At 49.6% G+C, this 14,630-nt stretch overlaps 1 protein-coding gene across 3 annotated transcripts in view; it reads left to right on the top strand.

Moving 5' to 3' along the window:
* The window catches only part of sbf1 (SET binding factor 1), a 61,792-nt gene that overhangs the window by 18,387 nt on the left and 28,775 nt on the right, over positions 1–14,630 (top strand). For 2 of the 3 annotated variants that reach the window (XM_035424444.1, XM_035424442.1), the window contains exons 2-9: positions 2,206–2,291; positions 6,002–6,139; positions 6,594–6,719; positions 7,430–7,540; positions 10,640–10,669; positions 12,143–12,248; positions 12,709–12,841; positions 13,830–13,938. In XM_035424444.1, coding sequence (XP_035280335.1) covers positions 2,206–2,291; positions 6,002–6,139; positions 6,594–6,719; positions 7,430–7,540; positions 10,640–10,669; positions 12,143–12,248; positions 12,709–12,841; positions 13,830–13,938 — 839 coding nt within the window. The remainder of the gene's footprint in view (positions 1–2,205; positions 2,292–6,001; positions 6,140–6,593; positions 6,720–7,429; positions 7,541–10,639; positions 10,670–12,142; positions 12,249–12,708; positions 12,842–13,829; positions 13,939–14,630) is intronic. The other variant, XM_035424443.1, reaches the window with a different exon arrangement.

Here is a 14,630-nt window from a genome sequence, read left to right as displayed (position 1 = left end):
CGTGCTCGTAAATGGAGGTGTCTGGCTGTGTGGGTGAAGCCGGGGCCCTGTCTGAGAGAGCTGCTCGATGTGGGAGTTCAGATAGTCCACTGACTGCCGTCTGCTGTCTCCTCTCTGTGCTCCTAACGTGTGCCGTCTGTTAAGGACGCTGTCGGGCAGCTCCACTCCATTCGCTGACTGTGCAAGGCCGACGCCCTTTATCCTCGAAGTACAGGATGCAGGCTTGGCTTGGAACACGGCCATGTTTTGATTTTTTTTTTTTTTTTTGTCGTTATTGTAGTATTTTTGAATTTCTGCCCTCGGAGAGGCGGGGTGAGGTGGGGGGGGGGGGTAGATTTGTGGATCCCTTTGAGTTTTGCAGAAATGTCAGAAAAGAAAAGGTGACTGCGAGTTCCCTGGAGGCTTGGCTGGTTTTCAGACCTCTCCCCCGTCTAACGTTGAAGGGATTCCCTGGAAGCGCTGTGAGCTCAGCTATGCAGCCGTGTGCTCATCCGTTTGTCTCGTTAGCAGCTGACGCTATCGCTCAGCCTCAGATTGTTCCGGACGGTCCAGGCGTTGGGTTTTGTCTGGGGAGCATAGCAGTTTCTTTTTTCTGAAGGAAAACTGTAAGAAAATGTTGTTTGTGTATCGTAGGTTTAAATTTTGGAGGTCATTTGGGGCTTTGTCCTTCATGGTCCATTCCATGCTACCTTTTTTTTTTTTCCCACAAGTGTATATATGCAGAACTCCTGTAATTGAGGAACCAAAACCGAATGTGACTGGGTTAAGAGGTACCTGTATGTGCTTCTGAGGTTTACAGTCAAGTCACAAGATCTTGCTGAGTATGGAGTAGGCCCTCACGCCTGTTTTACGACAGGAAAAAAAAATGTGCATTATTTGCATCAAAATGGGAAGGCCGAAGAATAAAAAGTGTCTGGCCTGCATGTCCGAATGAATGAGGGCTTGTCTCTCATGACTCATATTTTCAGATGAAGTCCGTCTTGTGACATAAATCCGAGGCGCTGACCCCAGGTTGAATTATGTTGAGGGAGGAGAGAGGATCTCAGCGCGGATAGCGCCACCGTGTTTTAGATAGTGTAAACGTGCTAAGCTGTATGCTATATTTATCTCACCTGGCGCAAACCATAGGCGTAAAAAAATGTTTTTTTTTTCCATGATAGTGGAACCAGATCTCTTTGCCGTAACTGTGCTAAACCACCTACAGAAACCCTGCAGAGCTATGCCGTGTCATGTTACATATAGGCCTATATCTGGAGCATTAGATGAACTTTTGGGCTCCCTGTGAACAGGTGAACAAGCGTCTGTGAATTAAACGGTTGGCTTGGCGTACAGCGCCTTGCGCATGCGCCCTCACACAGGGGGGTGTCTGATAGGTCTCCTGTGAGCCTGACCACGCCCCCTTCCCGGAAGGAACGGTTTTCGGGGAGCCAGTCGGACGCGGGGAGATGCAGTCTCGCGTGTGCGTCAGTCGGGAGAGAAGAGGGGGAAAGGGGGGCCGCTCCCCTCCGAGCCGTGTGGCCGGGTCTGGGCGACGCTCCTGGGCGTGTTTGTGCTTATTTGCCAGGCCGAGCTGCTCTTGATTAGGCTTGGGAGGCGCAGGCGAGGCCCTGGTTTCCCGCGCTTGGCTCGGAGACGGGCCGTTGTCGGCGCTCCTCTGGTTTTTTGTGTCTCTGCCCTGGGATGGCCTTGCGTTCCAGGGGTGAGACTTGGGGCTGGAACCCAAGTGAATCACGCTTTGGCCGTTTAAATCTGTCAGCTGTTGTATTACCGAGATTCTCACACTGGATTTGAAAGCTGTAGGCCTGAGTCTGCCAAGATCACTGAAATAATTTGCAAATACTAATGCACGTTTCATTTATCATGATATTTGTTCAGCCTGTATATTTCAAGCATAATTAAAGAGAATAATTAAAGAGAAAGAAGATGAAAAGAAAGGCAATACACCATTACTGAATTCGATAATTATCATTCACGGCCATGGTATATCGCCCATTGCCTCAGTACTGAGTTCACTGGTAGAAATGAAGCATTGTTCTCCTGTCCCTCTGTTTGGAGCCCCGCCCCTTGTTCTTGGCACAGCAGGGATTGGACACTGGCTTTGGGGGGGAAGGGGGAGGCGGGGGTGGGCTGGAGTAACGGGCGGCCCTGATTGGACGGCGTGGCTTCCTTCCCTGTCCTGACGTGTCCGTCTTCCTCTCTCCTCAGGGGGCAGCGAGGGTCAAGGCCAGATTCTGCAGCGGTTTCCTGAGAAGGACTGGGAGGACAACCCCTTCCCACAGGGCATTGAGCTGGTGAGCAACCCCCCCCCACCCCCCCTCCCCTCACCCCCCGCCCCCCCCCCCCCCCCCCCCCCCCCACCCCGCCACACGTGACCCCGGAACGCCGCGGCGCTGCACGTGCACGCCCTCCACCTCGCCGCGGTCCGCCGGTCGGGGGAAGTTTCCTGCGCGTGTTTTTTTTTTTTTAGGTTTTTTTTTTGTCGTCGGGCGAAGCTGCGGGCGGGACCGAGAGGCCGCAGGAATGCGATTCGCCGCTGACCCGGAGCCTGTGAGCCCGGAACACGGAATTCCAGCCGCCGGCGTAAAATCTGTCACAGTCCGTCGCTGGCCGGCTGCGGCGTCGCTTAGCGAGCGTGCGGAAAATAGCTTCGTCCTGCGGGAGAGCGTAACGGATTCCACATCTGCGCTGGTACCGCCGCTGGAAATCATACAGGCATTATTGTTATTAAAAAAAGACCAGGCCTTTCGTCTGGTATTATGTCACTAAAACATGCCTGTACTTTATTGATACATATCTTTTGTATAAATGATCTTGATTTTCACCCGCTATTGTGAACTTTAATATATGATGATTTTTTTTTTTTTTTTTTTTTTTTTTTTTTTTTTTTAAATATCTCCCTACTCTGGCCACTCGCAATCCCCTTTGTGATGTCACATTTTGTCTAGAGGGCGACTCGTAGCTTTTAAATAAAAAAAGTGTTCACTAAAGACCCAAAAACTAAATGTTCGCTGTTCTGCCAGTAGGATGTTGTGGTCTGTTATGTGCCAGGTCACGCTGGGCCGCCTGACACTGGGACATTCTGCGTTCTCCAGTTCAGGCGTTTCAAATGCAAACATTAAAATTTTCCACAATGACAGTTGCTCTGGCTCTCTGTTTGCTGCCAGCTTCGAAATATGTGGAGTTAATAACGATATAGCACAGCTACACATACGCTGCGCTGTAGTTTTGTGTTCGCCCCGGATGATGAAATGGTTCAGCGTTTGCTTTTTGTTTCTTTTCAAAAAACGGAACGTATTGTTTGGAAATGTATGTACACACGAGAGACAAAAGCTGGAGAGAGAGAGATCAAAACCCATTTTTTTCTCCATGCATCAATGAGGAATCAGCGAATGTGGGCTTTGTGGGTGACTGAATGGCCTGCTTTATTTGCACAGCTGAAGGGCAGGTAGGGCGAAATCAGGGACTGGAATCGGGGATTGTCTCGCAGCGCGTTGTTCACCGCCCATCGCTGCCTGGAACACGTTTTTGCTGCCGTTGCGTCACCCCCCAAGACCTGGCAGAAATTTTTATTTAAAAAAAAACTTTTTTTTTATTTTTATTTTTTTATTTCATGTAATTCAAGTCGAGTCTTGAATGACAAAAACTATGAAAATATGATGAAAATATTTTTTTGAAATTATTTCTTTTATTATTATTTTTAGTGAATGACCCTTGTATAGTGTAGGTTTCAGCATAGTACATGTGGAAGAGACTCATGTAAAATGAATTGGCGGGTGTGAGGAGGATAAGCAGTTTCAAGAAACTGGACCCAACGCATGGGGATTCCGTGTGACGGACAGCGAGGGGGCGGGCTCGCAGCGGCGATGCGAAAGCGTGTTACGGAACGTGAGCGACTCGGGGGGGTGGGGGGGGGGGCGTGGGGGGCTGAGACGCGGCGAATCGTAGAGCGACGCGGGCAGGATGAAGCACACAAATAGACACGGGGCGGGACGGGACTGGACGGGACGGGATGGGGCGGGGCGGAGCGGAGCGAAGCGATGCCGGACAGGAAGACGGCGAACAATGGCCACGCCAAAACCGTGAGCGGCCATCGATCACCGAGCGATAACAGAAACGTGCGCGGAGGAAGCGGTGGCGTGGGAAGGGACGGTCGTTAGCGGCAACCTAACCGCAGCCCCCCCACCCCTCCCCCCCCCCCCCCCAGCCTGACGGTCACCTCAGTCACGTGACCTGTCCTCCCACACACCTCTAGTAAGCGGCACGCCTCAGGGTTAGCCTGTGTGGCGAAACAGGTCTTGCGCTCCAAACAGGCACTGCTGGGCACCAGTCAGATAAGGGCATTTTCACACCCGACCGTTTATGACGAATCATAAATTAATGTTCCTGTTTCCTTGGTTTCCAGGCAACCTGGTAGCCCACACGTGTACCGGTATATAGGGTGCATGTGTATATCTGTACCATTTCCTTTAAAAAAATAAAAAATAAATCTTACTACATCCTCTACGCTGTGGAAAAATGTTAGTGAATTTAATCTGTAAAATAGCAAAATGTGAATAATTGTATTTTTTAAGGTGAAACACCATAACACATTAAAATGTATATACAGCCTGTTACTGTATGCTTAACATATTGTAACCGTTATTTATACAGTAAAGTCTGGAGACCCGGTTGCCAGTATTTTACCATAAAATCTAAAACATTTTCACGGTGTATATTCAGCTTTATTTGCTATTCGGTTTATGAAAATAGGGTCCATAGGGTGGCCAACCGCCGTAGGAGCCCCAACACCAGTGTGTGTGGTCGGGGGTTCGACCACCTGCCGCTGCACATTCTGAGCTGTGAACCCTCCACTGTTACCGTCTCCGTTTACCCGTCTAACGAGACAAAATACTAAAAAAAAAAAAGTATACTAAATTAAAAAGGCTGAATTTTTTGCTATTTGCCTTTGAGAGTGTGCGAGTCTCCCCTCCGTTCTCTCGATTTTAGAGTTTGGGTAAACGGAGCTGTGCCTGACGTAAGGAGGGTGTGAGGAGGACCCAGGGCTGCAGGGCTGTTATGTGGAAAAGCAAACGGTCTTGTGCAGGCCGGTGGAGGAGCTTGTGCCGGAACATTCTACAGGACGCCTCCCCGTGGGGTCGTTCTTTTTCGAGGGCTTGGGTCTCGAGCTCCGATCGGTCACGGGTGCTTGGTTAGCGCTAGGTAAACAGCGGGTACTTTTTCAGAAAACGAGTCCCTGCTCTGGGGCCTCCCGGCTGCTGCTGTGCAGTTTGGGGCTCCGTTGCTGTGGTTGGGGATCAGATTGGTCGCAGGAAAGTGTCCAGTGTTAATTCAGCTCTAACAGAGTACATGTGAGTCAAATAGGGAATGGGCGTTGGACTGGACCGGGCTGAACAGTGGCTGGGAGTCACGTGGGGTGACGTGCCAGTGTTGGCTGGCGATGGAAGCAGACCTGAGTCAAACACGTATTTGTTTTGGATTCAGATTCTTCTCTACGCTTCGCTGATCTTTGTCTGGTGTATTGGAACCAATGGAATACTCTCAAAACGAGTGCAAACCTCGCCTTCTGGTCATATTGGCAGGCTCAATTGCAATTGCACCAGGCAAGATCAACAGAGCACAGAAGGGTATTTGAATCCAAAACAAATGCGTGTTTGACCCCGGTCTGAACGGAAGAGGAGCTAACGTTGCTTGGTGTTTGCTATGGTGGCTGTAATAGTAGACTAGGATGTTGTCTGACGTAATGTCTGAAGCGCTGTCTGTTTTCACTGACTCACGCCGTGGGAATACGACTGATCACACAAGCACACGGACGTATAGCCTACTGAAAATAGGAAATGATGCGCAGAAAGAGTCCATTTTGGCTCCGTTGTTTCCTCAGAAGTGTATGCTCTTCAAGGAATAGTACGACAGTTGCTAATGTGTGAGCAGCGCTTCCTGCCGCCATTGGCTTGTGCACTGCAGAGGCTGCTCTGGAACTCACCCCGCTCTTCTTCTTCTTCAGTTCTGTCAGCCCAGCGGGTGGCAGCTGGTCCCGGAGAGACTGCCTCCGTCCTTCTTCATATCGGTGCTGACCGACATCAACTCCGAGCGCCATTACTGTGCCTGCTTCACCTTCTGGGAGGAGGTGGAAGACGCCCAGGTGAGCGGGAGAGAGAGTCCGCTGTGAACACCGAAGACTGGCTGCCTTTGTTTTATATTTTACCTTTTATTTAATCGTGTAGGTCAGATGAGAGCTCGGTTCTCATGTGCAGTGGAGACTTGGGCACTCAGAGTGGGAAATCTGAGTTGGATAGGGAATGGCAGACACTATATAGCCAGTCAGATATCGCGAGATGATTATGTAAGTGAGGGTCCAAACAGGATGCCAGTTATTTACATATTTTGTAAGTCCCAGATGCGGACGTGGAGTATTATCTTTGTGGGTAAATATTTTATGTTTGTGCAGACAGGAAAAGCTAACCGAGTGTAAATGAGTTGGTTTGCAGACTGTGTAATTGACTATATTTGGTGTATTGGTATATAAACATGTTGTAGATGTGAATAGGCGAGCTCTAGATGCACCCCGGGGTGTAACACAGTGCCTTCTCTCCCAGCCCCAGAAGAGCCTGTCCAGTGAAGCCTACGAGGACGATGACCCCGGGCTCATCAAACCCACCCAGCTCTACGCCCCCAAGAGCCTGGTGCTGGTGTCCCGCCTGGACCACCACGAGGTCTTCAGGGTACGGATGTCATTCAGCGCGACTGCAGCCCTCACATCCCCAATCCAGCGCTCACATCCCACATCCTGCTCTCACATCCCCAATCCAGCGCTCACATCCCCCATCCCGCTCTCACATCCCCAATCCAGCTCTCACATCCCCCAGCCCTCTCTCATACCCCATCCCTCTCTTACATCCCCCATCCCGCTCTCACATCCCCAATCCAGCGCTCACATCCCCCATCCAGCTCTCACATCCCCCATCCCGCTCTTACATCCCCCAATCCAGCTCTCACATCCCCCAGCCCTCTCTCATACCCCATCCCTCTCTTACATCTCCAATCCTGCTCTCACATCCCCAATCCAGCTCTCACATCCCCCATCCCACTCTCACATCCCCCATCCCTCTCTCATACCCCATCCCTCTCTTACATCTCCAATCCTGCTCTCAAATCCCCAATCCAGCTCTCACATCCCCCAGCCCTCTCTCATACCCCATCCCTCTCTTACATCCCCAATCCTGCTCTCATGTTCCCTATCCTGCTCTCACATCCCCCATCCCTCTCTCCCATCCCCCCATCAATTGTGACATCAGATTAGAATGTTCAGCTATGAACATTCTATAGCATGTTTGTGATCTTGCTCATTGTAGGGTTAAAGAACATTGTCTAGCAGAGGCCCCTGTGGCCTGAGTGTTTTACTTGAGCTCTTACCGTGTGGTCCTGTGTGCAGAACTGCCTGGGCCTCATCCACACCGCGCACATCGACGGGGTGAGCGTTCCCATGGAGACGCTGATCGGAAACCTGCTCACCTGCATCATTCCCATAGCGGGAGGGTCCCAGGTGAGAGAGGCCGCCATCGTCGCCGCCGCCGCCGCTGTTCCTCCACGCGTCCCTCGCGCGCTCAGGCACTGCGGGGCGTGGAACTGAGCAGCCGTCAGTACGCGCTGCTCGTTCTCCCTGCTGTTTATCATGGGACCCGAGCCAGGGCGCTGTCAGAACGTTACACACGCATTTCAAAACAAGACAGTGAGAGAGATTTTACTGGAACTTTCAACTTTAACAGGCTTTTTAAAATTTATCATTAATTATTGCATTTTATCATTTTGAAAGAATAAATCTCTTTGTGTGAATTTAAAATAAACTCATGCTTGTCAGGATGAGTCAGGATATTTTAGTGCTTGAATAGTCGCCATGTGTACACTGAACCTTTTATTTAGTTATTTATTTATTTATTTTTAAATAGCCGAGCAGGTGGCCAGCATTTGTTCCATTTTTTTCCCACTTTACTCAGATGTTGTGAAAGTGTACGGGGTTAGACATAGAGCTGGGATGAGGGTACAGAGCATCACGGTGGAAAATGAAATACCCAGCGACACGGGGAGATTCGTACTGTGTGTGGGTCTGAGCGTCGGCTGCGCTGCATTGGCTGTGTTGCAGTCTCGCCCGTACTGTTCGATTTTGTCCCTCGGTCCCCTGCAGGTCTCCCGTTTCTTTTTTATTTGGAACCTTTCATGATTTTTAGCACTGAATCCAGGAAGCATACTGTTAAGTAACTTCACCCAAATTCCCTAACCGTGTACAGTACAGTACATTGTATTTTGCCTGTGTACGGCACTGTAGTAAAATGCTCCCTAGGATTGGCTTATGGGTCTCGTGCCATCCCATGCTCCTTGTCCCACGTGCTCTGTTAAACTGTCTGATGTCCTCATGAGCGAGTGAAGTGCCCGTTCTTCCCGTGCTGCGATGCCCTACCCTTGGGGGAGCGTTGGGGAGCTCTCCTCTTAGCGGCCCCGCGCGCTGAGTGTGCTGCAGGCTCAGGAGAGGGAGCCTCTGGCCCGGGTGCCCAGAGCTGGACGTAACGCGGGCCTCTGCTTCTGCCTGTGTTGCAGACGGGCGACGCCCCTCTGAGCGTTATTAATGTGGATCTCTCCTGTGACTGGAGCGTGGGCGTTCCCCAGGTAACGGCCCCGCCAACCGCTTCCGCCATCTCCGTTTACGTCAAGACGCGCCTGATTGTCTTTTTTTTTTTTGCTTTCTTAATTAAACTTCTGAAATCGTGGCGATGCAGAGAGCACTCAATCGATTGTCTGTGCCGCGTTTTGTCGAATTTTCGGATTAATTCCCAGCTTCAGTTAACAAATTTTTCCAGCGCTGTGAATCAACGAATCGGTTAATCGTTCTGCTTTTTCGCTCTGGGCTCGTCGTTTTGTCCTGTCTGCCCGCAGCCGTGGAAATCATCGTTTGTTTCGACGTTACTAATATCGTAACTCAGAACAGGAAGTGATTCTTTTCTCCCCTCGACTCTACGGGCCCCCTGTGTGAGAACTGGAGATTTTGGGCCTCTAGTTTTCGCACCTCGCCCCCACGAAACCCTGCGAAGACCTCCCAGCTGCTCCTCGACTGAGCGACCAAGCACCAGGCAGCGCCGGGACCCACGAGGATTAGAAATGAATGTGTCTCAGTGCAGTTTGAAGATTTCGCACCATCACATTTCTCATGCGCTCATCTCAGAATGTGTAATGGGGGGATATGAGTGTTGGGTGTGAATGATGACCGACCCTTGGGTGGGTGTTGGTGCTGATAGTGTTATATTCGCTCTCTAGTGTCTGTTTATTAATATTAATTGAGTCATGTATTGGGACGGTGAGTTTTGGGACAGTGGAGCACGCCCAGTACCTGAACAGCATATATTGGCACCTTTCGGGGTGTCCCACAGAAATGTCTATAATGACCACAGACTGCCAGTCTGCCAGAATTCAAATACAACTCTTCTTCTTCTTCTTCTTGAAATGTTGTGGTTGTGAGAGGTGCTGTAGGCATTGCTAACCTCCAGCATCGGGCCATGCTGATGTCACACCGGCTTTTGACAGTCTGGATCCTTTCCCCAGCTGTGTCAGGCTCTGTTCTGCCCTCCTGTGTTGTGAAAGGGCCACTTATCTTCAGCAATCAGCAGCTGTTTAAAATGTCGAAATGTGCCCGCTCACCTTTCACACACATCACACATGGGGTGAATCATACCGGTCACACCGCCCTGTGTGTGTGTGTGTGTGTGTGTGTGTGTAGGTGCGTGTTTGTGCCTGCTTCAGTCATTTGGCTATTAATGGGCTAGACACACTCAAAAGTTACCAGTGTGTTGGCTTATCTGCCTGACTCATAATGGGCCTGTCTACTTATTACTTTTCCTAAAGCTGAAATAATTTAGGCTGCTATCTTTGTATCTTTTGATTTACATCACCATTAGTTAAAGAAGAAAAAATGACAGTTATTACGCAATGTTTCTACCATACAGTGTCAAGTTTAGCTTCTCACAGCATTTCGTGTTGCGGCTGTGTTTCTCTGCTAGCTAGAAATAGACGGTTGCCAATGACCAAGCAGTCATAGCTGGAGTAGCCATGGATAGTTAGCATCCAAAACAGTTAGCTTTCTCGATAGCGGGCTGATACCATCAATTCACTTATTACATATACAGAAAAAAATTTGTAGCATTTTATTTTTTAAATTTGGGATACCTGTTTGGAGTAACAGCATAGCTTGCTACAAGCTGTCTGTTATCCTGACTGGTTCTAACATTTTGAGCTTTTAACTTGCTGACTGGCTAACAGTTATTATTGGTTTATCATCATCATAATCATTATTGTCACCTTACCTGAACCCCTTAACCAAAGCAGCTGCCATAGAAGGCTACATTGTTCATTATACATCTGGACATTTGATTAAAGCAGTCAGGATAAGTATTCAGGATTTGAACCCGCAAGCCTGTCATCTCCTTCCACTATGTGGCTCATGTGGCTTTGCCACGTTTTTCTGAGGGCTGAAGGTCTGTTTTTCATCCGTTGTGTGGTGGTGGTGATGGTGGTGGTTTGCGGTTTGTTCATCTGTCCCGTTTGCCTGCCTTTAACCTGTCTGTTCTCCTCTGGCATCTGTCTGTCGCTAACCTAGGTGGGTCCGGCGGATCAGGAACAGAGCTTGGTACGCCCGCATTCATTCTACAGTCCTATAGCGCCTAGCCACTGAATTTCAGGACCGTTTCCATCAATCTCCACCCCCCCCTTAACGCTTTCCCCCAAGGGGCGGGGGGCTTTCTCTGGCCCCGCCCCCGACACCCAATACTGACAGCTCTCTCACTGCCAGGGCATGATCATGCTGTTCTGTGAGCCAACCACTAATCGCCAGTTTAACACGTTTGTGTCTTTCCCTAAAAAAACACAGATTAGCCGGCAGAGTTCGGGCCAACTCCTCTCTGGGTTGCAGTTAGGAACCGACACCGGGTGATATCGGATGACCGTACTTTGCCACTAGGTGTAATTTTAATGCAGGAATTGGCCCTAACTCTTCAGAAATCACATTTGGAATTCGAGTCACTCGTTCTCACCTACAGAGACCTGCTGATGTAGTTAAACTGATTCTTTTTGGGATTATGGGTTGGGTCGAACGCAAGCCTTCGCCAAAGCTTCGTTGCTGCTTCTCAGTGTTCGTCACGGCGACTCTCTCCGAAGCTCTGTCACGCGTGTGCTCTCACTTCATCCTCCAGACAGATACGCTGCTCTCATATTCTTGTGCTTCTTGGCTGTTTTTTTCATTGGAGGACGCGATGCGCCTGCACAGGGCTGAGCTCATCTCAAGGTCGCACAGCTTCTCGTGTCACCTGTCCTTTTTTCGGCTCCCTTCGGCCTTCGCTTGAACAAGGGTTCCGGAACGTTCCGTTTGGATTCGAAATTTGAATTTCCCTCGTCCCGGCCCCTCGTTCAACCGAACGCCTTCGAGCCGCACGCGCTTGTGCCTGCGGCTTCACGGACGCTGATCCTCCGATCGGCGCCCTCCTCCTCTACGCGGGTGTTCCGGAGCATTCCGCGTCCGCTTGTCTCGGCGTTATCGCCGCGCTTTCTGCCTTTTTTTCCGACGCGGTCGGGGAAATCGTCCCGGAGACTCACGCCAATGGCTGTCCGCGAAAAATTCAGGCTGGCCTGTGAAACTGCATGCGCTGAATCTGTGTGTCGGAAGCGAAACGCGATCGGCGAATGTGTACGTCCCCCCCCCCCCCCCCCCCCCTCCCCCAGGAAACATCTGTCGCTTTATGATGCAGAAGCACTGGTTTCTTAAGACATCTGTTGAATGTTTAATTTAGTTTCCGTGTGCTGGGGTAATCAATTAAGTCCACTGATTGGAACAAACTGTGTTTGTGATCACGAACTGAAATACTCGATGATGTTTCACTTTGCTGCTTGTTTTAAATACAGACTAATCGACTAACAATGAGATTGATTGGAACACAGATGACCTTTGGTTTTGAATCACACATGGCACTGTACATGTCCAGGGAAAACCTTCGCTTTTGATTGACACTGGGAGCTGAATGATCCTTTGCCGCTTGTTTGGTCTGGGATCAGGCAGCGCTAATCCATCCCCGATTTAAAGAGTGCCCCCCTTGCTCCCGTTCTCCAGAGGACGATCACGCTGGGAGCCGGGGACCGGCAGGTGATCCAGACGCCCATCAGCGACTCTCTGCCCGTCAGTGGCTGCAGCGTGGCCGTGCTCTTCAAGCAGCTAGGTCTGTAGCCAATCGGCACGCGCCATTCACAAGGGAGGCGGAGCTATCCTTGAAAGGAGAATGCCCAAGGTTGCGTTTGATTGGACACGCAGCTGGTGACGTCCAATCAAACGTGTTCCCTGGGTTAATTCAAATTGACTTCTTTATTTGCGACTCCAGTTTGTTTGCATACATGAGATCATGGTATTTATTTCGTACGTTTATGGTGTTTACATTTGTGTTTGTTTGTGTGTGTGTGTGTTCAGATAAAATGCAGTATTTGCTATGTAATGCTGTTTAGGTCTGTGTTAGTGCTTATAGGAACAACCCAAGCTACTCTGATACCCTGCTCAGTAATTCTGTTTATAAAGCCAAGATGATAGACGAGTTGATGAAAAGGTTTTTCACCTAACAGACCTTGGATGGAACACAGAGAGTCCGTCTCCATGGTGATAAACAGTCCCTGTCCCTTCCCTTCCAGGAATCAACAACGTCCTGTACCTGTTCTGTGCCGCCCTGACGGAACACAAGATCTTGTTCTTGTCCAGCAGTTACCACCGTCTCACCGACGCCTGTCGAGCCCTCCTGGCAATCATGTTCCCCCTCAAATACAGGTGTGCTTACGCCACGCCCCCCCAAACCTGCACAGGCCCCTTACATCACTGTTACACACACCTCTGTTCCTGCACTTCCTGTCCTAGAGACGACTGTGCCTTGTCCTGCAGATGAGAGGGTACTGGAGTCCTTGTAGGGACTGGTTTCTCTTTCTTTCTGTGTCTGTGCTAGAGGTACGGTTTCCCAAGCCGTGTTTCCTGGAATATGACCGGAGTTGAAAAGATCCGGTGAACCTGGACGCAGTTGCGTTAGTGCACTTAAGCCTGGCTCCAATGCCATCATCGGTCTCTCCGTTAAGAAGCATCACCCACCGCTCTCCGTTTCAGTAAACCTTCGGGTCACCATGGAAACCACGCAGTCACATGGCACTTGACTTCGAGAAGATGTTTTTGTACGGTTTAGCCTTCCAACCTTCGCTGCTGAGAAAGAACACCGTGTCTCCCTCTATCTCTCTCTCTCTCTCCCTCTCCCTCTCTCTCTCTCGCTCATACTCTCATACTCTCTCACGCTCAAGCTGTCACTTACGTTTACAGACTCATTATTACTGCCTCCTTCTGTTTCTGTTTTTATTGCACACTGCCGTTCACTCTGTAACATGCTCTCTCACCTGTTCACATTGGCTCTTAGCCCCTCTTCCGATTCATTTAAGCTCAGGCTGCATCATTGGGAATACGTGTTCTTGCGTTCTGCCATGTTTTTTTTACAACAACATGACTAGCTTGACAATATAATATAAGAAGTCGATAAATATATGTTTCGATCCAAAAGAGATCATCAATTTAATAGGATGAGATGAGTGAAATGAGATTAAATGGTATATATGGTAATGGTTAGTTTGTACCGATGTCCTGCTGACATCGGCTGTCTCTCAGGTTGCGGTAGGCCGTTGCAGTAGGCCTGTTGCGGTAGGCCGTTGCAGTAGGCCTGTTGCGTACCGTGCAGCTAATCGCTCGCGTGCGTTTCCGTTTGCTTCTGTCCGTCTCGCAGCTTCACCTACGTGCCCATCCTGCCGGGGAAGCTCCTGGAGGTGCTGAGCACTCCCACGCCCTTCATCATCGGCGTCAACTCCTTCTTCCGCTCCGAGACGCAAGAGCTGGTTAGTCCCCGCCCTCCGCACCCCCTGTTCCTCAAATCAGGAGTACTGCTGGTTTGCCACTCTCCCTTTACCTGGGAGTCAGGTGTGAATGCAGTCTGGCCAATCAGTAGGACTGTTCAAGTTAACTGCCTGTGAGGAAAGAAAACCAGGGCTGGATTTTGGAATCGAGGTCCAGATTTGAACTGTCCCTGCTCTACACCTCTCCCCCCCACACCTGTGGCCCTGGCCTTTCTGCGTCTCAACGCTGAACGATGAACGCCATTTTCTTATCGCTCCATTTCCGTCTGCTGCGTGGAGCCAGTGGCTCCATCGCAATTTTCCATTTGGCAAAAAGATTACCCTTCACAGTTTAGTTTCGCCCCAAACGGGTGTTCATGTGTGAATAAGTGAAAACCTACACTAAAATAGCGGTGACTACCTGGCACTGGAAAATAAATTAATCTCATGATTTGTTCATCATTATTTTATTTATTTTATTGTTTATTTTTTACAGGGACAGTGCACAATTACAAAGGAATTGCACCAGAGTTAGCTAGCAGCTCATTTACATCTGTTGTCATTTACATCTGTTGGCAGGTGTACAAATGACAACAACAAAACGGCAAATACACTACATAAAACAGCATAATACATAAAAGTCCGTCAATGTGAGATAGTTAAATTAAAAAGTAACTTTTTTTGTTTTTAGACTG

This window comes from Anguilla anguilla, chromosome 7 (genome assembly GCF_013347855.1).
Source record: "Anguilla anguilla isolate fAngAng1 chromosome 7, fAngAng1.pri, whole genome shotgun sequence".
NCBI classification, from domain to species: domain Eukaryota; kingdom Metazoa; phylum Chordata; class Actinopteri; order Anguilliformes; family Anguillidae; genus Anguilla; species Anguilla anguilla.
Note: the sequence above shows the minus strand (reverse complement) of the source record. Positions and strands in the feature narration are given on the sequence as shown.